Source organism: Lipotes vexillifer, unplaced genomic scaffold (genome assembly GCF_000442215.2).
Source record: "Lipotes vexillifer unplaced genomic scaffold, Lipotes_vexillifer_v1.1 scaffold402, whole genome shotgun sequence".
NCBI lineage: Eukaryota > Metazoa > Chordata > Mammalia > Artiodactyla > Lipotidae > Lipotes > Lipotes vexillifer.
In genome coordinates, this window is record NW_006798409.1 from 901,843 (window position 1) to 927,914 (window position 26,072).

The window sequence follows — 26,072 nt, forward strand, 5'->3', positions numbered from 1 at the left end:
AGTGAGACTACCTGCCTTTAAGTATTGTTGGCAATTTTAAATCATATGAAAATTTCTAGCACTGCTTGGTCTAGAGTAGGCATATCAGTGTTCTTAGGAGTTTTTCTGAGAAATGTTACACATTTTAGATCTTCATGTCTGCTTTATTTTTAGTAATAGTAGGAGAAATTAACCCATTCTCTGCTGTGGCTCAAAAAGTTGTATTGGATCTCAAAATAAATTTGATACTAATATTTTTGTGGAATGATCTGTGGTAGAGAATGGAAAGAATACATACTAGAAATCTGATAATCCTTGTTCACAAGCAAATCTTTATAATTATTTAAAAATGTTACATCTGGATATTTAGAAGCATCTTAGTGTGAAAGTGAATAATAATGAAAGAATGGCAGTGAAGAACATTTGAAATGGTATTCGCCCATGAATAATTATTTTATTAGGCAAAATAGGAATACCATTGTAAAAACTTGAATAAAAATTTTTAAATGAGACTGAGAACTATTTATTTTTCTTGTTGTCACCTTCTCTTCATGGAGCGAACTTGTCTTGTATTTTCCCTCATGGTGGAAATACTCTTTTCTCATTTAAAGTTTTACTTATTTCAGATCTTGAAAGGCAGTGTTTTCTGTGTGTAAAAATTTGTTTTTACAAACATATATTTGTTTTAGTGTTCTAATCTTGGCTAATCAACTTGATGAAATGCAACACGTCTGTTAGTAAATTCTAATGAAGCGTGGAGGGTCTTAGCCTGTATTCCATTTTGTCAGTTATTTTATTTATTTGGCTGCGTTGGGTCTTAGTTGTGGCATGTGGGATCTTCGTTGCGGCATGCAGGCTTCTCTGTAGTGGTGGCGTGTGGGCTCCGTAGTTGTGGCACGTGGCCCAGTTGCCCCATGGCATGTGGGATCCTGGTTCTCCAACGAGGGCTCAGACCCGTGTCCCCTGCATTGGAAGGTAGATTCTTAACCATTCTGCCACCAGCGAAGTCCCCTTTTGTGTTTTATGTTACACTTTCTCTGACCAGTCTAGTTAGAGTTATTCTCTCATTTGTGTTCCATGGTGCTTACATAGATAGGTGTTACATAGCACTCATTCCATATTCTTGTAGCCGTTTTCTTTAAAATACATATTTATTATATGCTTAATCATTTCTTAGAATGTGCTGTATGATTTCAGAAGCAGCTAGGTCCCCCCAGTCCCCCCAACCCCGTTCTACTGACTGCTGTATTTTATACAGAAGCTTTGCATATTGTTTTCATAAAGGCAGCAAAACACTGCAGGCGTGTATCCAAGACCGTTCTTGGCAAGGACCTGTAGGAACAGTTTATAGGGAGGTAGAAAGAGATGAATGCAGCTCATTTACAGTTCAGCAGATTGAGAGTCTGTGTCAGGCACTTTACTAGACATTGGAGTCATGAAGATGAATTACCTTCTTTCTGTCTTCCTGAAGTTTTTTGTCATCTATAGAGAGTGAAGCAGTTGAAAGTATTACTTGTAGGGCTTGGGGTCAGGAGAGGGGAATAATTAGAAAAGACGTAGAGAGAAAAAGCTTTGCTTTTATGAGCAGCGGTGGTATTCTGAAATCTGCCTGTATTCAGTCTCCGAACTGTTTGTAAATAATCCCTTACCCCTCGGGATTTTGCCCTTATCTGTTTATAGATAATCTTTTGTGGATCAGATGTGATGAACTCTCTATCGAGTTGGTAAGGTATGGACATGAGCTGGATTACTTCAATTATTTTTGTATCGATGAAGGACTGTGTACATTGTACAGCCTCCTGCACATATAGCATTGCACATTTCATATTTTTTTTCTTAGAGATTTATCTTTAGAAGAGGAAAGGTTTATGAAACCCAAAGTAACAATGATAGCTTGGAATCAGAATGATAGCATTGTTGTCACAGCTGTGAATGATCATGTCCTCAAAGTGTGGAATTCTTATACTGGACAGCTGCTTCATAACTTATTGGTAGGTAGTTTTTATAACATATAACAAATCAAAAATTTTTGAACTATAATTTTATTTTTAATAAACACGTTTCATTTATATTATCAAATGAATAGAAATTTGTATATATACTAATGTATAAATTACTGTCATTAATACATATTTTAAAACTCTTATACACTGTGACAGATATGGGCTTTTAATTTTAGACTTGTAACTTGCAAACCCTCCTTAACTATATGACTTTGTTGAATAAAGGGACATGCTGATGAAGTATTTGTTTTGGAGACACATCCCTTTGATTCCAGAATTATGTTATCTGCAGGACATGATGGCAGCATATTTATATGGGATATTACAAAAGGCACCAAGATGAAACATTATTTTAATATGGTAAGTGGAGTAAGAGGTGTCTTCATGCATGTTTGCATTTGTTTCTAGTATTTGGATAATGAAGTGTAGCCAGAAACCGATCCGCATATTTTGGCAGTTTATATTTCTAGAAATCAGGGTACTACTTAGTCTGATAAATATCTGATAGCCATATATACATACATACATACAAATGTGAAATTAATCTGTATAACATTCACATGAGGGAAAGATTTTCAAAATTTATTTATTTAGCTTTGTGTGTGTGAATTTGTCCCTGTGTTTAAATTGGCAAAATTATGGTAATTCACACAACTTTTTCACTATTTAAATTTATTAAAACATTTGATAATAAGGACTTCCTGGCCATCCAGTGGTTAAGACGCAGCGCTTCCAATGCATGGGAACTAAGATCCCACATGGCACATGGTGCAGCCAAAAAAAAAAATTGGATAATAAAAAATAATACTAAGTAGAGTCATCTAGGGAATCGAACATCATTGTTTGTTTTTCAGCGTTTCTTCTTTTTGCACATGAATATTTGAAAACCAGAGTACGATCTTATTGCGTGTTTTTAGAATTTCTTATACATAACTACAATACAGTTACCAAAATAGGCAAATTTAACATTGATAAAGTAGCGTTATCTAATCCAGGTTTACATTCAAATTTTGTCAGTTGTCCTAATAATGCCTTTATAGTTATATTTTACCCCTTGGACCAGGATCTAATTCAGGATCATGCATTGTATTAAGTAGTTATGTATCTCTAGTTTTGTAAGATCAATAATTCTGCCTTTTTTTCCCCCCCTATATCTTGCCCTTTTACAGGCAAATAATGTTACAGGATATCTCTGTTTTGTCTGATATTTATTCATGATTCAACACTGTTTCACATTTTTTTGATGTAATAAAACATAAATGATAGTGTGCCGTCCGTGCATTATATTAGAAGGCACATGATATTTATATGTTCCACTGTTATATGGTGATAATTATTAATATTTGGTTAAGGTGGCATCTGCCAAGTTTCCCCACTGATTTTTAAAATAGTTGTTTTTTTCTTTGTAAATTTTAAACTGATTTTTCCAGAGACTATGTAAATATCTGGTTCCTCATGAAACTTTCACAAATATCAGTATCCATCGAAGGCTTTCTAATGGCGTCGTTCTTTACATACTTATTAGTTGGCATTGTTGCACATAGTTTTGTAATCCTTTCTCATTTTATGTAAAGAATGTTTTTCAAACCCTTAAATATTTTTTAAGAATTTGCAAATATATTTTTGACGGTAAATTCAGCCTATCTTAGAAGTATGTTACCTATATGTTTAATTTACTGTTGTTGAGTATTTAAGTGGTTTCTAAAATATGCGCAGCAACAATACTTAGAATGTTTTTATACATGGCTGTTTAGGTAGATCCCTGATTATTTCCTTGGGATAAATTCTGAGGGAAATCTGTAAAAGGGCTTGTACATTGTTAAGACTTGATTTATATATATATATATATTATATATATATATATATATCTCATATGTATATGATAGGTTTTATAAAATTACTCTTGTTTATATTGAGATCTAATTCAAACTATAATTAATTTTTGAGGCAATAGAGTAGCATCCTATAGGTGAATGATTCTTAGATATTTGATTGAAGACCATCTTAGTTTATGTGTTCCATGTTTTTGTTGGTTTTTTTTGACCTTAAAATTTTAATTTCAAGGTGCTTACACTGGATATTTTCTTCAACAAACAGTTTAAAATACAGTTTTTTATTTATTAACATTAAGTGCACTAAAACAACTCAAATAGCCTGACCCAAGTACATCATTGGGCATCTCTGAAACTTGCATCTCTGTTCAAATTACTGGAAAAAGAACCAAGCCTTCTTCAGTTTTTCTATGGCCTTAAAATTCATAGGTACATCCATCTTTTAATTAGCCTTTAAAACTCAATAGGAACATTACATACTAAATTTAATCTATTAAAACAGAAAACTACATTAATTCAGGCTTTAAACAGAATATAAGCTAAAATAACCTCTAAGCCAAAGAGTAATCTGAAAAAAGTCTCAAATGGGCAACGGTGATCTTATTTCCAGTCAGACACCAAAAGTTGGCCTTGTATACTGAATTCTTGTTACCTTTACTGCTCAGCTGGGAGTCTCCTAATTCTTTAATGCTAGACAAATTACATAGGGTTGTAAACTACTAACAAAAACAGTATTTCATTAAGTAAATAGTTAACATAATGTGACACCGAAGTGTTCTCCAGGCACAGTGGCAGGTCGGATCTTGTCAGGAATCATTGTGTAGGACTCTTCAGACTGCAGGTAAAAACTGGAGTCTGTCTTGCTCTGCCTAGGTGGGTTTGCCCACTTGGGAAAACTTCCTTCTCAGTGGGTACCCTGAGCAAAGCTTTTGGTGCAGTAAGTTCCACATGTATGATAGGAGAGTAGCTGCCACCATCTTTGCTTTACCAGCCAAGGGCTCTCCCCTCCCCACCCTCCTCTGCTTTACTTGGACTGAAGGTCTCAGGCCAGAGGTGTAAAGTGGTGCCAGGGTGCAGGTTGGGCTGTGGTGGAGGTGGCTCTTCAAAGGACCCTGGGGGTGAATCTGTGTAATAGGAGGGAAAATATTTACACATTTTTTTCCTTTTTATGTTATGAGAGAATGCAAATTTGTATACATGGATTATCTTATTCAGCAAGTCCCTAAATATCCCAATACCTTAATTCCCCCCCCCCCCCCCCCCCCCCCCCACTAGCCTATAAAGGACTCTGAGAAAAGGAATCCTGTTTCCCCCCCACTCCATTTTGTTAATTGGCACTCAGTCATGTGTGGTATAGCAGTAGTGAATTATTGCTTTTCTAGCGGGTATTTAGGTATGTATGTGAGTTTGTTTTGGCAGTTAGTTGGGTGGATGAATCCTTTTTCCAACGCTGATTTAACTTGTCCTAAAGTTTAATTATTGGAAAGTTATAGGCTGAGACAACAGATACGCATAGCTCTACACTATTGAGTTAATGAAACAACTCATTTAACTATAAATTGATAATACTAAACTATAATTTACAGTTAAAAAAACAAGAATAAAACAAAACAGTTTAAAAGCTATCTATTTAAGGCAACATTCATGATGCACTTAGAGTATCCTTTCTGAAATTTGTGGCAGTTTGAAATAAGGTAGTTGCAGGTGCAGACATCTACATATGCACCCTTGAGACTTTGCAACATTACAAATTTTGCATTTCCACTTAGTCATCTAAGTGGAAAGCTTAAACTCCATGAAAGTATTGACTTTACTTCATGAATTCCAAACTTTATTAATCTTTAATCATTTCCCTTGTAGGTTTTTTTTTTTTTTTTTTAGCGGTGTGCGGGCCTCTCACTGTTGTGGCCTGTCCCGTTGTGGAGCACAGGCTCAGCGGTCATGGCTCACGGGCCCAGCCGCTCTGCGGCATGTGGGATCTTCCCGGACCGGGGCATGAACCCGTGTTCCCTGCATAGGCAGGCGGATTCTCAACCACTGCACCACCAGGGAAGCCCCTCCCTTGTAGGTTATTAATCAAAAGATTTTTGTTATATATTGAAAGAAAAGTTTGTGAAATTGTCATTCACATGTAAGAAGTAAAGCCTTCATTTTGGATTGGTTTATGATCCTTCATTTGATCAATCTGAGAACTAATTCTTAGAAGATCTTTTGAGATTTTTTTCTAGGCTAGTGGTATCTAAAATGAATTTTATTTTCTGAAAATACTAACATGTGCTTAACGAAAACTTTGTTTAAAAATTTGGTTTTTCAGAAGTTGATAGAGCAAAAGCTCTTACACAGAAATGGTCATACATTTTTCCCTCTGTGTTTCCTAGATTGAAGGACAAGGACATGGAGCTGTATTTGACTGTAAGTTTTCCCAGGATGGACAGCATTTTGCCTGTACAGATTCTCACGGTCACCTTCTGATATTTGGTTTCGGATGCAGCAAGCCATATGAAAAGGTCATTTCATATACTTTCTTACAGCATGTAAAATAGTTATAAAGGATGTTTTGAAAATAGGTTAGATTTAACTTTTTTGTCTTTTCAAATAAAGTTAACTGGTTAATAATTTATTTTCTTTAACACGTGTAAACCTCAAAATATCAATTTGTAAACTTCCCTTTTCTAGATTCCCGATCAGATGTTCTTCCATACTGACTATCGGCCACTGATTAGGGATTCTAATAATTATGTCTTAGATGAGCAAACTCAGCAGGCTCCTCATCTTATGCCTCCACCATTCTTGGTAGATGTAGATGGAAATCCTCATCCAACTAAGTATCAGAGATTAGTACCAGGCCGAGAAAATTCTGCAGATGAACATTTGGTTCCACAGCTAGGTTATGTGGCAACAAGTAAGTTCTAAGTCTTTTTTTTTGTTTTGTTTAATTTTTAATTTGAAAAATGTAAGTAATAATACAAAGAACTCCTGTACTTTCAGATTCACCAGTCCTTAATATTTTGTTTTATTATTGTATCGCTAGATACATATTATTGTTTTGAACCATTTGACACTTAAGTTCTGGCCCTCGTGTCCATTTACCCCTAAATACTTCAGTATGTATTTTCTAAGAACAAAGATGTTTTCTTATGTAATCATAAACTGTTATCAAAATTAGACATTTGACAATTATATAATACTGTTATCAAATCTATAGTCTGTAATCAAATATTATTGTTCTAATAATGCCTGTTATAGCTTTTTTTTTCTCCCTTGATGTAGATTTTAATTTGGGACTGCACATTAAATTCAGTTGTCGTTGATTAAGTTCAGGTTATGCATTTTGGAAAGAAGACAACATAAATGGTGTCGTAGCCTTCCTGGAGTATCATGTCAGGATGCTTATGATTGTGTTTTGTGCACTTATTGGTGACGCTGACTTTGAACGCTTGGTATCCACCAAGGTTTTCCACTATGAATTTTTGTTTTCTCTTTGTAATTATTAAGTAGCTTGTGGTTTAAATAACCTGTTTTATTTCAAACTTTTAGGATCCATTGATAATTTTTGCCTGAATCAGTTGTTACTCTGAACGTTGCAAAACGTTTTTCTAACTCTGTTATCATTGCATCTGCATTTTACCATTAGCTGGCCATCTACTACTCTACCATTTATTTATTTATTTCGTCTATTAAGTTTTAGTATGGACTTCCGGGTTGTTATGTAGTGGGTTGCAATCCAGTACTATCATTGTTTAGTTGCTCATATTATCCTTGTATTTGGCTGGGAGAGTCCATTCAAGCTGAGTTTTGTGTATTTTCCCAAGTCCCTGTCATTCCTTGAGCACTTCATTACTTTCTGGCAAAAGATGTTCCAGTCCCGTCTTGTACTTTGCCTGTCCTAGCCAGGTACAGAGTTTTTTGTTTTGTTTGTTTTTGTATTTGTTCATGGCAGTGTAACGTTTTTCCCTAATATTATTAAATGCAATTAATTTTTTTTTTATTTTTATTTTTTAAAATTTTTTGCGGTACACGGGCCTCTCACTGTTGTGGCCTCTCCCGTTGCAGAGCACAGGCTCCAGACACGCAGGCTCAGCAACCACTGTGCCCCCAGGGAAGCCCTGAATTAATTCTTTCATCATTATGAAATGTGCCTTTTTATCCTCAGGAGTATTTCTTGTTTTGAAGACTATTAACTTTGTTTCGTATTCAAGTAAATAATCCAACTTTTTAAAATTAGTGTTATCATGTTGTATCTTTTCAGTTCTTCTAACCAATATGTCTTTATATTAAAACAGATTTCTTGCAGGCAGCAATCTAGTCTGACAACCTGTCCTTTAATTGGACTATGTAGACCATTTACATTTAATATAGTTATTAGTGTAGTCAGGCTTAAAGCTCTGCATAATGCTACTTGTTTTGTCTTTATCCTTTCTGTTCTTTGTGCTGTTTCTCCTTTTTTTCCAGACTTTTTTGAAGTTGCTTATTTTTTAGTGTTTTATCATTATTGCCACTAATTAGCAATACCTGTTAGTCTTACTTATTTTTAATGGTTGTTCTAGGGCCTAAATTGTCAGTGTGTAGTTTGCAGACCCATGGTTTTATCCATGACCTTTTATGGGGTCTTCGAGGTTATGACTTATCTTCATAATAATATGGAACTATTATTTACCTTTGACATTTGCACTGATGAAACAGAAGCAGTGGTGGGTGAAACATTTGGTACCTGAGCACAAATCAAGGCCGTGGCACCAAACTACTGGCGGTCATTGTATTCTCCACTGCTTTGAACACACATTTTTAAATATTCTGAGTGTTAAAATTGGAAATATGCTTAAAACAGTTCTTGTTTGTGTCTGAAGTCTCTGTTCTGGCTAGTGGGAACACGTGAGAGTTCTGGCAATTTTTTGGCATTAAAAAATGGCTTGGCTTTTTCATGTTTTATTTCCCAGCATGGTGGAGTTTTAACCAATGTGTGCACATATTATTAAGCCAAAGAATCGATTCCTCATTGTGTACCTCTGAGCTTTCTGTGCAGTCCAGTCCTCTCTGATATTCAGCCCTGCGTATTTTAGTCTTTCCCCTGCTCTCAAACTCTGACCTCTGTCTCTCAACTCATTGTGACCTCTGGATGGTACTTGGGTTCCCTCTCCTTGTTCTGTAGTCTGGAGATTGCCTCCAGGCTGTTACCTGGAGCAATCAAAAGATTGGGCTCCATTGTCTTCTCTCAGGGATCACAGTCCTGTGCTGTTATCCAATATCTGAAAGCCCTTCTTTCATATATATTTTTTCCAGTGTTGTAGTAGTTTATAGTGGAAGGGCACTGTAGTACTTAAGCCTTTATGTGTAGAACCCTTCTTTAGTATTTGAATGGTGACTGCATTATGCCAAGTAGAAACAAGTATCATTCTTGATATTTCCCAAGTTACATTTAAATTCAGTGCTGTGAAAGAAAAGTTACATAGGGTTTTTTGGGGAGGGGAGAGGATTAGAAGTCTCCTTTTCTGCTGTTTTCCCTTTGGTTCCATGTTGTGATCTTAGGGATGTTATGTTATTCCTAGTTCTAATTAAAGTCTTTTTATCCTTTTACGAAATTTTTTTAATATACATTGATTTATTTTATTTATTTATGTTTGGCTGTGTTGGGTCTTCGCTGCTGCGTGCGGGCTTTCTCTAGTTGTAGCAAGCGGGGGCTACTCTTTGTTGTGGTGCGAGGGCTTCTCATTGCGATGGCTTCTCTTGTTGCAGAGCATGGGCTCTAGGTGCACGGGCTTCAGTAGTTCTGGCATGTGGGCTCAGGAGTTGTGGCTCGTGGGCTGTAGAGCGCAGGCTCAGTAGTTGTGGTGCACGGGCTTAGTTGCTCCATGGCATGTGGGATCTTCCTGGACCAGGGCTTGACCCCGTGTCCCCTGCATTGGCAGGCGGATTCTAAACCACTGTGCCACCAGGGAAGTCCCTTGTTATCCTTTTAGATTAGGGCTCCACTTCTTGCTGTCTTAGTTCATTTTTTGACAGTGGTCAGAAAATTTCCATGGTTTTTGTTTAGCTCTTCTAAATTCTTCATTGATTTCCACAGTAAAATGGAGATGTTATCAATAAGATTTAAGGGATCTAAAAGTAGATTAGTAGGATAGAAGGATAGAAGTATTTTTCCCCCTGAAACAGTATATGGCATTTTTCGGTTTCTGACGTGTTACTATGGATGGAAGTATATCTTTGCATTCTTTTTGCCTAATACCCTATTAATTTCAATTTGTTAAGTTTCTGCTTATAAGCTGGTGTGGGGGGCGTCCATGTTATATATTGTGTTCAAAGAAGATGCGTTTTATGGTGGGAGGATATGTAACGAGTTGTTTGCATGAAAATGTCAACGTTTAGGTAAATTTCAAGACCCCACAACTGTCTAACACTTTTTATCCATTAACACTAACTGAACCTATTAAATATCTCTGAAAATGTATTATTTGAAAAATAAAGAAGCAAAGACACTTAAAAATATCTGATTTTGTACGTGAAGGATCATGGCTATGCTTAAAGCCTATTTGAAAGAGTGACTTAAGCTTGGTGGGAGAGGCATGTGGAAGCTGCCTCCCTCAACTGTGCGTACTTGGGGTGGGAGAGAGCTGGAGTTGGGAGTGGTCATTTGTTAAAGGCCTAAAAGGTGTTACTTTTTTTAATTTCATAAGGCAGAGAAATGCCACTGCTTTTCTCTACATCAGAAATCGCACATTATTGGTTGTTATAGTCAGAGAGACCTTGGGAAATAAGATTTTAATGAAATACTTGTATAAATGAGGGGCGTTAATGTGAAACAGAAAAACAAGACTTTCACTTTCACTCAGGTGTGTTTCCAGGTGCTCACTTCTAGGGATTTCAGAACCTCTTTTGAGGTTTTTGTGGTACTTAGTACCCTAAAGTTTGTTTTGAATTTTTTCTATGATTTAATTAGTTATGAATATAAAGGATATCTTTAACTGATTATTTTTGAAAAACAAGAATTGACAATTGATAATGTAATTTTAATTGTAGCCTATTGAAAGTTTTTTCCTCTCCATATGTATTATGATTTCATATTCATTCATTGAATTTGCAGGTGATGGAGAGGTAATTGAACAAATTATAAGCCTACAAACCAATGACAATGGTGAACGAAGCCCAGAGTCCAGTGTTCTTGATGGAATGATAAGACAGTTGCAGCAGCAGCAAGATCAGAGAATGGGAGCAGGTCAAGATGCTGTTCCAAGTGGACTTTCAAATGGGGAAGAAACACCCCGAAGAGGTAATAAATATATGAGAGGTATTTTGCCTTGATATGGCTGGATTGAAATTGAAGAATAAATGAAGTCATTGTCCCCTACATGTAGTGTAAAAAGCCTTAAGCAGTGTACGCTTACAACTTGAGTAGTAGTCTGGAGGTAGCTTTATTAGGTGTAAGGTTGATGGACTAACAAATGGACATTTGAATTTCAAGTACTGTGAAAGGCTATTGAAATCTTTTTACTTTAAAATAAGAGTATTTACAAAATTACATTAAATAAATAAGAGTAAAGAACAAAGTGTTTTCTAAGGGAAACACTAGATTTCCTTTCCTTTATAATCCTTAAAAAACTGAATTGAGTAGAGCCCTAATGTTTCTTAACTGAATCAGAAAGCTTGAAGTGAGTTTTTAGGGCAAAGTACTTGATATTGGAATGTAGTAATAATTATATGAGTGGAAATAATCTAGAAGAGATGGGCGATTGTTATGCAACTGAAAACTCAATCTGGAAACGCTAAATCCTTGTGGAAGGTAAGATTTGAGAGGCTGTAAAATGCTATAAAATTTCCTGTCTCTTTATCGCTCACTGCTGTGTTCTGAACAGTTTCTTCAGCTCTTTCTGCCCTTTCACTCTTTTTTTTTTTTTTTTTTGGCGGTACGTGGGCCTCTCACTGTTGTGGCCTCTCCCGTTGCGGAGCACAGGCTCCGGACGCGCAGGCTCAGCGGCCATGGCTCACGGGCCTAGCCGCTCCGTGGCATGTGGGATCTTCCCGGACCTGGGCACGAACTCGCGTCCCCTGCATCGGCAGGTGGGCTCTCAACCACTGCGCCACCAGGGAAGCCCTGCCCTTTCACTCTTGATCTTCCTTTCATCTAATCTGCCTCGAAACTGGCTTTAGATTTTTTTTTATTATTACTTGTTTTTTATTTTGGCTGTATGGCTTGTGGGATCTTTTTTGTTTGTTTTTAATTTCTTTTTGGCTGCATTGGGTATTCATTGCTGTGCGCAGGCTTTCTCTAGTTGCGGTGAGTGGGGGCTACTCTTTGTTGTGGTGCGTGGGCCTCTCATTGTGGTGACTTCTCTTGTGGAGCCCGGGCTCTAGGCGCGTGGGCTTCAGTAGTTGTGGCACGTGGGCTCAGTAGTTGTGGCTCATGGGCTCGAGAGCGCAGGCTCAGTAGTTGTGGCACACGGGCTTAGTTGCTCTGTGGCATGTGGGATCTTCCCAGACCAGGCATTGAACCCATGTCCCCTGCATTAGCAGGTGGATTCTTAACCACTGTGCCACCAGGAAATCCCGGTTTGTGTAGTTCCCCAACCAGGGATCGAACCCAGGCCCTTGGCAATGAAAGTAGGGAGTCGTAATCACTGGTCTGCCAGGGAACTCACAGTGCTTTAGATTTTTATTTGCAGCGACTGTTAGGTCTACAAGTTTCATTTTTTTCTCTTTAAAATATGACTTTAAAATTAGTGCCTTGTACTTTAAGTTTTACTTCTTTTATATATTTAACTGTTTTGGATTCTAGCAGCACAGAATTGGGTCTATCAAAACTTTTTTCTTGACATACTCTTTTTTTTTTTTTTTTTTTTTTTTTTTTTGCGGTACGCGGGCCTCTCACTGTTGTGGCCTCTCCCGTTGCGGAGCACAGGCTCCGGATGTGCAGGCTCAGCGGCCATGGCTTACCGGCCCAGCCGCTCCGTGGCATGTGGGATTTTCCTGGACTGGGGCACGAACCCGCGTCCCCTGCATCGGCAGGCGGATTCTCAACCACTGCGCCACCAGGGAAGCCCATTGACATACTCTTATTGTTCATTTACACATGCTCCTCTTTTATTTGTTTTAAATCATGATAATAATCTACATCTTTTTATGTGGTCCTGTCCTGTTTCCCTGTCCCAAGATAACAACTATTCTGAATCTCATGTTGATTCTTTGCCTTTTAAAAAATAGATTTGACACTCTTAAATGTATGAATAGAAAGCATTTGTTTTTAAACTTTATCCAAAGGTTTATAAAGGTTAACTTTATCAAAAGGTTTATAAAGGGACTTAATTTTTTTTCACATAGTGCTGTATTTTTAAGATTGCTCAGTTGTCGCGTTGGATTAATTTTGACTATTGTGTACTCTGTTGTATATCTGATTTTATTAATTCATTCTCTTGATGGGCTTTTGGGTAGTTTTGAGATTTTGCTAATCTCAAACAGAAATGCTATTAACAGTCATGTATGGGTCTCGTATACACTTGAAAGAATTTCTCTCTCTCTCGTATGTTTTTTTCCTAAATTTTAGAGTAAGATGTGAACTTTATCCCTTAGGCTTCATTCTGTATCTTCCAAGAACCGGAACATTCTTTTATATGATCATAATACAATGATCACAGTCAACAGACCTTACAGTACTACACAATGTACAGACTGTACAGTACTGCTGTCTGATGTACAATCTTTACATTTCCCCACTTGTCCCAAAATTGTCCTTCATGACTTTTTAAAATTTTAGGGTTTAATCAAGGCTTTGTCCATGTGCTTAATTATTTGAGTCTCTTTTAATTTAGAACAGTTCCCTCATGGCACTGGTACCTTTGAAGAGTTCAGGCCTGTTGTTTCACAGAATTTCCCTCAATTTGAATTTGTCTGATTATCTCATAATTGGATTCAGGTTAAACATTTTAGGTAAGAATACTGCATAGTTGCTGTGTTCTTCTCAGCACATCAGAGCAAGAGGCACAAGATATGTATGCATTTTTCTGCACCTTGCTTTTTCCCCTTAGCAGCATATTCTAGAAATCACCCTCTTTTCATTCACAGAGCTCGTCTTCATTCCTTTTTATAGCTTCATACTACTCCACTGTGTGGAATAACCAGTCTTTGTAATTAATCTGTTTACGGCCACTTAAGTTATTTTTCATGCTTGCTATTACAAGTAATGTTGTGATACATAACATATATTTTCTTCAGACTGTTGGAGAATAATACTATGACTTGGGCAGTCAAATTTAGAATTTAGGGCTTCCCTGGTGGCGCAGTGGTTAAGACTCTGCCTGCCAACATAGGGGACATGAGTTTGAGCCCTGGTCCGGGAAGATCACACATGCCGCAAAGCAACTAAGCCCGTGCGCCACAACTACTGAGCCTGTGCTCTATAGCCCACCAGCCACAACTACGGTTCCCACGTGCCACAACTACTGAAGCCCACGTGCCTAGAGCCCGAGCTCCACAACAAGAGAAGCCACGGCAGTGAGAAGTCTGCCCACCGCAATGAAGAGTAGCCCCCACTTGCTGCAACTACAGAAAGCCCATGCACAGCAACGAAAACCCAGTGCAGCAAAAAAAAAAAAAAAAAAAAATTTAGAATTTATTTTTAGTTCTCAATTCAAAAAGTGTTTCTTAAACATCAGTATATTTTAATATAAATTTTGGATTAATAGCAGGGGCATTTAATATCATTTTTAATAGATGGAGTATACTATGTTGTGCAGGGCAAATTGGTTCACATTTGATTGGTGAACAGAATGTTGTACATAGAAGAATGCAGAGGTTTGTTCACTCATATTTGAGTTTTACCCTAAGCAAGGAGAGCTGGTGCATTTGGAGTAAAATTTAATAGCCTCCCATAGGAAAGGATATAGCCCCCAGTTTTTTTTGTTGCATTAGTAGCAGGATCCCCTTCACCCTGTGGTTCAAGAAAACAGGCATTTTGCCTGGGATTCCCTCCACATCCCTGCGGGGTTGTCTCCATCCTTTGTGACTTCCAGCTCTTGGGAGGTTGCCCTGCCTCCTGTGTCTACCTGATCAGCTCTGCATAGGCTCAGGGCTTGATGTGGTCTGCATTGCCCTGTTACCCACTCTTCTAGCTCCAATTCAGGTGCTGCCAGCATTTCCCCACTTTGCATTTTTGTGAATTTTTAATAATGGGCTCTGGCAGCTTGCCTGCTTGAGTGGCTTAGATTCTCTCTTTAGGTCACAAATAATGTTTGTTGTTAGAGCTCTTATTATAAAGCCACCACAGTTTGAGGCATCTATTTGCAGTGCTAATTTTTCCAGAAAGATGTGTTTTTAGTTTGCAGTTTTGAGGAAGGCGAGGTTTTTAGGACTGCAAATATAACATTATTATAGAAAATGCTTGTACATTTAATTTCAGAAAGTCTAATCAAAATGGAAGTTGAGCTTAATAGTTATGTTAATGTTTGTTCTGTAGTCTACATTTTTAAGAGAGATCTTTATTTATTTTGGCTGCGGCGGGTCTTCGTTGCTGTGCACGGGCTTTTTCTAGTTGCGGTGAGCAGGGGCTACTCTTCATTGTGGTGCACGGGCTTCTCATTGCGATGACTTCTCTTGTTGCGGAGCACGGGCTCTAGGTGTGCGGGCTTCAGTAGTTGTGGCTCACGGGCTCTAGAGCACAGGCTCAGTCGTTGTGGCGCACGGGCTCAGTTGCTCCGCGGCATGTGGGATCTTTCCGCACCAGGGCTTGAACCTGTGTCCCCTGCACTGGCAGGCGGATTCTTAACCACTGCGTTACCAGGGAAGTCCTCATGTAGCCTACATTTTGATCTCAGTCACATTAAGATTCTTTTTTCCAAAGTTTTTTCAGTAGATCTTTTTTTTTTTTTGGTTTGTGTCTTAGTAGGAGGAATGTATATGCATATTAGATTGAAGTTTGTTTTGTAATCATTCTTGACAATTTTTCCCTAGGTTTTAGAAGACTAAGCTTAGACATCCAGTCCCCTCCAAATATTGGTCTGCGTCGTAGTGGACAAGTGGAAGGTGTTCGTCAGATGCACCAGAATGCTCCACGTAGTCAGATAGCTACAGAGCGTGACCTGCAGGCCTGGAAACGAAGAGTGGTTGTACCAGAGGTACCACTAGGCATATTTAGGTTTGTTTTAGGATATCTATTAATATTGTTTATATCTGTGAAAATATATCTGTATGGTTATTTACACATATTTTAATCATTAGTGGTATAAATAATCATATACTTATATTTTAGTAATGGGTTGGGATGTATTTTAACTGCGGGAGGAAAATGTCAAAATTGTTGTCTAACTCCATAACCAGTCTTGTTTCATCTATACAAACACCCCCTGTTCTCCCTTCAGTATTATTTTGAAAGATATTCCAGACATAATATCATTTTGTCTAAAAGTATGTCAGTATGTAATTTCTAAGGATAAGGAATTGTCTTAAAATATAACTATAATGCCATTGTCATATCTTAAAAAACAAACAATTCCTCAGTAGAACCAAATAGCCAGTGTTTAAATTTCCAGTTGTTCCACATGTCATATTTTTAGTTTTTTGCAAGAGTATTTCGTAAGTGGTAAAATTCCATCAGAAGGCACATAATGTCTTTTTCTTTATTTCTTTTCTTTTTTCTTTTTTCTTGTGATGCTAGCAGGAACTGATACTCACTGCCCAGGTTCATTAATTCATCAGGGATTATAAAATAGTGATATTTCAGCTCTGAAGTCTTTATTATCTTGGATACTTCCAAATAAAAATTTACCCACATCTACTATTTGATTATCCAGTAGTAAAGTTTGTATATAAAAAACAAGTTTGTGTATAAAAAACAGGATAGCTGCCTGCTCATTTTGCTTTATTTACCTTCAAAATAAAGATTTATTCCTTTATATTCTCCCGCAGTGGCCAATTTGTGTGTTTGTGTTGTTCACTGTATTAATTACACTGCTGTGATTTAGCTTATTTCTAAGGTCCTTGTTAATGTTTAAATTTTTTTATCTCTGGCCAGGAGGAGCTTCTTCAAGTTGGCCCCTGAGTCCTTTTGAAATGATGTAGTAGCCTTGCATAGCATCTTTGCTGTCAGGCATGGCAGGGTGTTACAGGTTCTTCTTTTAAATTTCTTGACCTAGACTTAGGATTAGTCTTTTCTCTTAAGCAGCCCTATTTTCTTTTAGTGAGAAATGATATTTCATAAGTATAGTGTGGGTCGTAGGGTTTTCCTTGTACTGAATTGTGATGTACTGATTTTCAAGTTATCAGAATGGAGGCAGCAAATACTGTTTTTCATTGATATCTAAAATGTTTCAGTATTCTGTCACGTTTGTGTCTCATAATAACTAATACCTTGAAGATAATTTTGTAAACGTTTTCATGTGTTTAGCCAGAAGTGTCAGTTGATTGGTGGAGTAATATTGGATAATACTTATATTTCTTACAGTGAATTTAAGGATGTTTATAAGTATACGATAGACTAATGAAAAGCAAAATCTGGAACTGGGATGAGAAATACAGAAAATCACTGTCGTGTATGCAGCATTCTATAATTAAGCCTTAAAATTGTGTCTGAGTTGCATGGTCATCGGAACTGAAAGTGTCATTTTAGGATACTTTTTGTTGTCAAAATCAAGGGAAGCAAATAGGTATCAGGAGTGAAAGTCCTGAAGAATAGTACTTTAAACGAGCATTTATTTTCTTAACATAAAGGAAGACTGGAAGTAGTTTAAGGCTAGAATCATGGTTCCCCGGCATTTTCCCTGGCGGCAAAAAGGACATTTCTAGTTGAAGGAATTTCATTTAAGCAGACTTAATGGTCCCACATGACATGTCTCCTCATAACTCATTGACCAGAATGTCCTCATATGGCCACACTTAGCTACAGAGGAGGCAAGGTAATACAGTCTCTATTTAGAGCAGCAAAGAGCCTAGATGAAAATTGAGATTTTGCTTCTAAGGAAGAAAGAAGAATGGATTTTGTGAGTCAGCTAGCTGCTGCAGTATAATTTTCCCAAAGAAGAGCATAGCTCTTTCTGGAACTCTATTCTAAAATACACTTGAGTTTTTATGAAGGAGATGCTGAATGATACAGTAGAATCCTTTAGAGAATGGATTTGCAGTCTTGGAAAATCATAGGTACATTCTGAGTAGCTAACACGAAGAGATTCTGTTTGAGTTGGTCCTCATAGGGCCAATCAAAATACAAATGAATGAATATTTCTGTGTTAAATATGAAAAATAGGACCTAGCTGCCTCTGAGATTTTGGTTAATTAAATTTCTAGAAAAGTGTAGTTTGCCTTAAGTTTTGTTATAACTTTAGGAATTTTCTGTATTAATTAAAAAAATACTTAAGTTATGATTCCCAGAATCATAATGATTAGTTTTTTTCTCTATATATCCTTTATTTATCAGCAACTAATATAACTGGGTACTTGAATTTGTAGGAAGTTGGAAGACTTCAGAATAGAGAAAGGTGAAGAAGAAAGAAACCTTTATGTAATTGGAAGAAAGAGGAAGACTCTCCATCTTTCACAAAAGGTAACCTAAATTCCATTTCCTTAGGAATAAACAAATTATAAATTAAACTGAAATTTATAGTTTTCTTTTTGATCAGTGAGAATATTAGTAATATATTAGTCTTCTGTTTGGGATTTAAAATAGTAGACATAAAGTTGTACAGGTGTGAGGAAAAGTGGCTTGAAACTTGCGGGAAGTAGCCTAATGCCTAACAGTGATGAAGGATTCTAGAATAAATTATTGTTGGGATTTCCCTGGCGGCCCAGTGGTTAAGACCTTGAGCTCCCAATGCAGGTGGCATGGGTTTGATCCCTGGCCAGGGAACTAAGATCCCACATGCCTCACGGCTCGGCCTAAAAACAAAATGTTATTGTCTAATAACCACTAGAACATTGCCAGCCCATCAAAAGCATTTTGTATCCATTCCCAATCACTGCTCTCTCCTTTCTCCTGCAGGTAACCAACTGTTTGACTTCTAAAGATGCTGGTTAGCTTTGTCTGTTTCTGATGTTTTCCAGATCATGCATTTATAAAAAATCTTAGATGTCACAATGGTTTGCGACAGAGCCCAACCCTACCTGAGAAAATCTTATTCCTTAGTGTTTAATTTCTTGACCATCATATGTGAAGCATTAACAAGTTAATGGAATTGACACAAAATGGATGCACGATCAGTGCTACAAAACTATGGTGAAAATGGTTGTGTTTGCAAGATATTCTCTCAATTGATCATTCAATTTTGTAGCCATATTGTGAGAAATGGCCTGTGCATGCCTGTCTGCCACATTAACTGCCTTGATGCATGGTGCTTTTGCTTATGACTTGGGCTTTGAGAATTAAATAAAAATAGTTTCTATCATTTAATTTAAAAATAATTCAAATCTATTACATCAAGTACTGAAAAGAAAAAAATGTTGACCGAGTATCTTCAGCTATAGTTAGAATATTTTCTCATGATAAAAAACCTTCAAAGTTAAATTTACTAAAATTTTTAAGAAATTTTTTCATTTGTCTTATTTTTGCTGGAAAAGTTTTGAAAGATTTTTAAAAATTTGATTACTGGGCTGTTATCTATTCAGAAATTTCTAATTTGGATATGTGATTTGATAAATTACAATCTGTAATTAAATTACATCAAAAGTTATTCAAGAAAGTTATAAGGTTAAATGCAGAGAGCTTTAAAAATTTCAATTTAGCTTTTGTCTTAAAAATATTATCTATTTTAAACCCTGTTTTGGGTAAGAAGGCTAAGCCTTATACTTAATCTGTTGATGTACAAAGTACAGATATACTACGTAAGTGTTTACGTACTGTATGTATGTCTGTGGTATTACAATTCGAGGGAGCAAATTAGGAGAAAGTCAAGTTTCCTATAGGGTAGTGGTAATGTAAAAAAAAGGATAAGAAGGGCTTCCCTGGTGGCACAGTGGTTGGGAGTCCACCTGCCGATGCAGGGGACATGGGTTCGTGCCCCAGTCCGGGAAGATCCCACATGCCGTGGAGCGACTAGGCCCATGAGCCATGGCCGCTGAGCCTGCACGTCCGGAGCCTGTGCTCGGCAATGGGAGAGGCCACAACAGTGAGAGGCCCGCCCGCTGAGCCTGCGCGTCCGGAGCCTGTGCTCGGCGACGGGAGAGGCCGCAGCGGTGAGAGGCCCGCGTACCGCAAAAAAAAAAAAAAAAGAAAAAAAAAAAAAGAAAAAAAGGGTAAGAAACACTGATCTAAATGGAATCATACAGTATGTATATGTAATCTTTTGTATCCGGCTTGCATTTGCCCTTGTGAGATTTATCTTTGTTGTGAGTAGTTGAAGTTCATTTGTTTTCACTGTTGGATAGTATTCCCTTAATGAGAATGTTGCTGTTTAATCTATTCTTAAAGGACGTTTGGGTTGTTTTCATATTAAGAATATGAATTAGGAATAGTATGTTAGGAACAGTATTGCTTTCAACATTTTTTACATATTTCTGGTATCCGTCTGTATTTCTTTTTTTTATTACCTTTTTTTTTTTTTTTTGCGGTACGCGGGCCTCTCACTTTTTGTGGCCTCTCCCATTGCGGAGCACAGGCTCCAGACGCCCAGGCTTAGCAGCCATGGCTCACGGGCTCAGCCGCTACGCGGCATGTGGGATCTTCCCGGACCGGGGCACGAACCCACGTGCCCTGCATCGGCAGTCGGACTCTCAACCACTGCGCCACCAGGGAAGCCCCGTCTGTATTTCTTTTGAGTATATGCACTGGAGTGAAATTATTGGAGCATAGGATATGTGTATATTCAACTTTAGTAGTTAATGCCACATGTGGTTTCAAAACGATTGCACTCTTGCTTATAGTGAGATAAGTATTAAAGTCTCACTATGTTTGTAGATTTCTTTGTTTCTACTTTGCTTTGTGTAGTTCGAAGCTATGTTATTCTGGCTAGCGTTTGCATAGTACATGTTTTTATCCTTTACTTCCTGTCTTTCCCTTTTATTTTGTCTTTTTTTAAAAAATAAATTTATTTTATTTATTTTTGGCTGCTTTGGTTCTTCGTTGTTGTGCGCTGCTTTCTCTAGTTGCGGTGAGCGGGGGCTACTCTTCGTTGCGGTGCACGGGCCTCTCATTGCGATGGCTTCTCTTGCTGCGGAGCACAGGCTCTAGGCGTGCGGGCTTCAGTAGTTGTGGCACACGGGCTCAGTAGTTGTGGCTCGCGAGCTCTAGAGCACAGGCTCAGTACTTTGTGGCGCACGGGCTTAGTTGCTCCGTGGCACGTGGGATCTTCCCGGACCAGGGCTCGAAGCCATGTCCCCAGCATTGGCAGGCGGAGTCTTAACCACGGCGCCACCAGGGAAGCCCTATTTTCTGTCTTTTTTGTTTTTAGGCTGTTTCTTGCTGTTCTGAATTTTTTCTGACCGAATACATTCCATTTAGTTAGTTCTCTTCAGCTGTGTGTATCCTGCTAATAACCTTGTGTTCTTAGTTTTAGTTATTATATTTTTCTGTTCAGAATTTTCCAGAGTTTTCAGTTTTCTCCTGAAGTTCTCATTATTTTAATTCCTTGAAAATCAGCCCTGGTTATTTAAAAAACCCATTTCTGGTAATTTCATTATTTCAGTATCTTGTTCCCCTGTTAATCTGTTTGCATTCTGTGTTGATTTTTTTCTCATTTTATTACAATCAGATTTTCTTTGTTGCCTGTGTTTTTGATTGAATGTTAGATGTTAGAGATGGTTTGAAGCCTAGGATGGCATTTCTTCTCCAGAGAAGGTTTTAATTTGCTTCTGGTAGGCTACTAGGGCCACTCTCAAGCCTGTATCACCTTCACCCAGACAAGGATGGGCTTTTAGTCCCTTTGGATTACTGTTTATCTGTAGTTTACCTATAGGTCTAGCTTATAGCTCTTTGGGCTAACAGCTGAAGCTTGAGGTGTTTGCCTATACATAGGAGACTCCGAATTGTAATTTTTGTTAGCATAACTCAGGAGTTTAGTCTGTCAGTTTTTTGCTTACCTGCTAAACCTTTCAGCTTCCTCTTCCAGAGTGAAATTCTAGGGTTCTTTTTTATTGCTTGTATCCTTTTTCGTGTATTGGTCCTGTAAATCTTCATAGCCTTGTTAGGTATATAGGGCCCTCAAATTGGTTTTTTTTTGTTTGTTTGTTTGTTTTTTTGCGGTACGCGGGCCTCTCACTGCTGTGGCCTCTCCCATTGCGGAGCGCAGGCTCTGCGGCCATGGCTCACGGGCCCAGCCGCTCCGTGGCTTGTGGGATCCTCCCGGACCAGGGCACAAACCCGCGTCCCCTGCATCGGCAGGCGGACCCTCAACCACTGCGCCACCAGGGAAGCCCTCAAACGGTTTTTTTTAAAAAATATATATTTTGACAGATTTTCTTGTTCTTCTTAGTGGTAGTTTTGGTCCATCTGAATTTACATATTATTAGTCATGAAATTCATTAATAGGAGTTTTTGCCTTAACAAAAAAAGTACTGATAAATTAAGGAAAGAAGAGTTGTATTAAAATCAGCCAGGATATATTGTTCAGGATATGTTGAAATGATAAAACATCCCAGTGATTATCAAACAGATGGCACTAACGTGAAAATTGATTTGTATATCAGTTCTGGGAATATGTACTTTCACTGAGTGATCTCGCATACATGACTTTGGTGTTGGAGGAATAGCATGTGCCCTCCCCTGCCGTTTCAATCTAGCTATTTTATTTGGCTGATTTTAAAACATTATTTAATTATTTTGTTTTAATTTTTTAAAAAAAGATATTTAAAAAATTCAAGCACAACTGAAAAGTACTGACAACAAATCATCCAAAAAGTTAAAACCTGTAAATAACTAGGATTGATATTTGAGGATCATTTCAGATATTTCTCTATATCTGTGTATTCACACAGTGATATATTCCTTAAGGTTGGTTACTGAATCATAATATATGAATATATATTTTCACTTCTAAGATATATATTTTAAAGTGATTTCTTTTTTGGATTATAGTTATTATTATCTAATTTATGATAAGCCAATTAACTTATGCTTTAGTTTGGAAAATGATGATCTAATGTGCCTAAATTTAGCCATGGCTTCTAAATACCTTAAAAGTAACAAAAACCAATCTTGGTTAACAGTATGTGGCAAAAATACCCATTCAAGAATATTTTATTTTTTGAACTATTATTATTATTGTTATTTTTGCCTTAAATCCTTTTGGGATTGGATAGAATGCGAAATACTTTATTGAAGATGGTACTTGTTCAAGTGCTGATTTTCATCTGCATGTTTGTGTTTCAGTCTGATTCCGTGGCTTTGATGTCACAGTCTAGGCAGAGGACATGTAGGCGTAAATATCCAAATTATGGTAGAAGAAATCTTGGACGGCTTGAGTTGTCTTCTGGAAATGAATCTTCAAGCTCCGTAAGACATGTGAGTTTCATAACTTTAAAATGTATAAAATAATCTTGAATAATGTGTCTTAATTCTTTACTTTGAATCTACCTTGAAATTTTGTGGAAGTATAGTATTCTCTAGAGATTAAGATGAAATTTCACATTTGAATTTCTCTAAGTGTACAGTCCGGTGGTTTTAGTATATTACCAAAATTGTACCATCACCACCACTATTTAATTTCAAAATATTTTAATCACCTAAAAAGAAACCCTGTACCCATTTGTAAGTACTTCCCATTCCCAGTCCACCCAAGCCCCTGGCAACCACTAATCTTTCTATCCCCGTGGATTTTTGTATTCTGGACATTTCATTTAATGGAAGCATACAGTATGATCTTGTGACTGGCTTTTTTCCACTTACTATGTAATGTTCAAGGCTGATTCCATGTATGGCATGGATGAATACTTCATTCTTTTTCATTGCTCAATATTCCATTATATGAATAGACCACAATTTGTTTACCCACTCATCAGCTGGCGGACATTTGTATTATTTCTACTTTTTGACTGTTACGGATGTTGCTCCTTATCAGCATTAATGTACAGGGTTTTGTTTGGCCATAAGTTTTCAATTCATTTGGGTTTATATCTGTGAGTCAGTTTGCTGGGTCATATGGTAACTCTGTATTTTAACCGTTTGAGGAATTGCCAGACTGTTTTCCAAAGTGGCTGTATTATTTTATGTTCCCAGTCAGTAATGTATGAAGTTTCCAGTTTCTCCACATCCTTGTCCACACTTGTTATGTTCTGTCCTTTTGATTTCAGTTGTCCTGGTGGATGTGAAATGGTATCTTGCTGTGGTTTTGATTACATTCCCCTAATGACTAATGATGTTGAACATGTTTTCGTGTGCTGTTTTCCACTTGTATGTCTTTGGAGAAGTATCTGTGCAAATCTCTGGCCCATTTTTCAATTTGGTTGTCTTTTTTATTGCTATAAGGGTTCTTTATACATTCTGGATAGAAATCCTGTATATTAGATGTATGACTTTGAAATATATTCTCCCATTTATTGGATTGTCTTTTCATTTCTTTGCTTGTTTCCGCTGAAGCACAAAAGTTTTACATTTTGATGAAGTCTAGTTTGTTTTTTCCTTAGTTGCTTGTGCTTTTGCCATCATATCTAAGAAGTCTTTGTCTTAACCCTTTTCTTGACTTAACAGTAATCATATGTAAGTTACTGTTCTTCTTTTTGATTTTTTTGGGGGAAACCAGTATTTCTATAAAGAGTTTTTAAAGGTTAATATTAGAATGTTAGTATTCTCTAATCAGTAATGTTTTGAGGATTGAAATGTTACATAAGGATGAACAATTTATTTGAATTCCTCTATAAAGCATTAGGGTAGTAGTCAAACATAGGGTTTGAATTTAAATCCAAATTCTTCTACTTTGACAAGTTGGTTAAACTTTTGTGCCTCTGCCTATATCTGTAAAAGTAATTTAATAGTATGTCCCTCAGAGGTGTTGTGAGAATTCGTTTAGTTAACCATGTAAAGTGTTTAAAACACTGCCTAATATCCAGTAATGTTAGCTGCTAACCGTTCACTTAAATTATTTTGTGTAAGACCTTTCTTATTTATTTTCTTCTTCTTTATATATATTGAGCATGTTTTAACCTTTAATGATTTAGGATAATTATGATAAATGTTCCCATCCATCCTCACTAGTTTCTGGCATATCTTTCCTGTTTTTTTTTTTTTTTCCCCCTATATACTCAATTAGATACATGTATATTTTGTTATTTCTCATTTTGTACACAAAATGTCACATACCACAGATACTCTTTTGCACTTGGGTTTTTTCACTTAAAATATTCTTAAAATCACTTCATAAATGCCTTCCTTATTTATTTATTTATTTTTAAAGAGTTGCATCATATTTAAGTTATCTGATTGTAACAGTTTATTTAACCACTCTCCTGGTTATGGGCATTTAGGATGTTTACAGCGTTTTCATTTTAAATAATGCTACAGTGAATAATCTTGTAGATGTATGTATTTGTCTAATGATGGAGATGTTATTGGGGGGTGGTACATTCCTTGAAATGGGATTGCTGGGCCCAAAGATAAACATGTTTGCATCTTATGAGATGCTGATAAAAATTCCTCATAAAGGAGAATTCCACCTTGCTTTCCTCCCTGTGGCGTAGGAGGGTGTCTGTTTTCTTATTGTTTACTAACAGTGTGTTACACTTTCTAATTTTTGCCAATTTAATTGGTGAGAGATGGTATCTTAGTTTTATTTTTTATATGTTTTGGTTATTCTTTTATGTGATAGAATATTATATGTAACATGAAATTTACCATTAGCTGTTTTTAAGTATACAGTTCAGTGGCATTAACTGCATTTACAGATGTATGCAACCATCACTACTCTTCATTTCTAGCACTTTTTCATCATCCCAGACAGCAGCTCTGTACTCATTAAACAAGAACTCTCCCCATTTCCTTCTGTTCCTAGCCCCTGGTAACCTCTCTTATACTTTCTGTCTCTATGAATTTGCCTATTTTAGGTACCTCATGTAAGTGGAATCACAATATTTGTCCTTTTGTCTTTGGTTTATTTACAGTGTAGTTTCCATTTCTCTTATGTGTGAAGTTGTACATATTTTTATATATTTAGAGTCTTTTTCATCTTTGTGCATTGTGTGTCATGTCTTGGCCATTTTTCTATCGTGTTTTTGGCCTTTTTCCCCCTTCGCGTTTTAATTTTTTCCACCCTGCTCCGTTACTGTATTTTTGAGCTAATTTTATCATTGGATTCTGTGAAGTTTTCCAGGCACACACTCTCATTTATACAGTATTCAGTTTTACTACTTCTCTTCTAATTTT

General features: G+C 37.0%; 1 protein-coding gene across 1 annotated transcript in view; it reads left to right on the top strand.

Annotated features, from left to right (window-relative positions):
- Window positions 1-26,072, top strand: part of BRWD1 (bromodomain and WD repeat domain containing 1) — a 118,911-nt gene that overhangs the window by 49,719 nt on the left and 43,120 nt on the right. Inside the window, exons 12-19 of the mRNA XM_007470504.1 lie at window positions 1,820-1,970; window positions 2,208-2,342; window positions 6,193-6,321; window positions 6,491-6,716; window positions 10,893-11,078; window positions 15,749-15,932; window positions 18,239-18,332; window positions 23,088-23,219. Coding sequence (XP_007470566.1) covers window positions 1,820-1,970; window positions 2,208-2,342; window positions 6,193-6,321; window positions 6,491-6,716; window positions 10,893-11,078; window positions 15,749-15,932; window positions 18,239-18,332; window positions 23,088-23,219 — 1,237 coding nt within the window. The remainder of the gene's footprint in view (window positions 1-1,819; window positions 1,971-2,207; window positions 2,343-6,192; window positions 6,322-6,490; window positions 6,717-10,892; window positions 11,079-15,748; window positions 15,933-18,238; window positions 18,333-23,087; window positions 23,220-26,072) is intronic.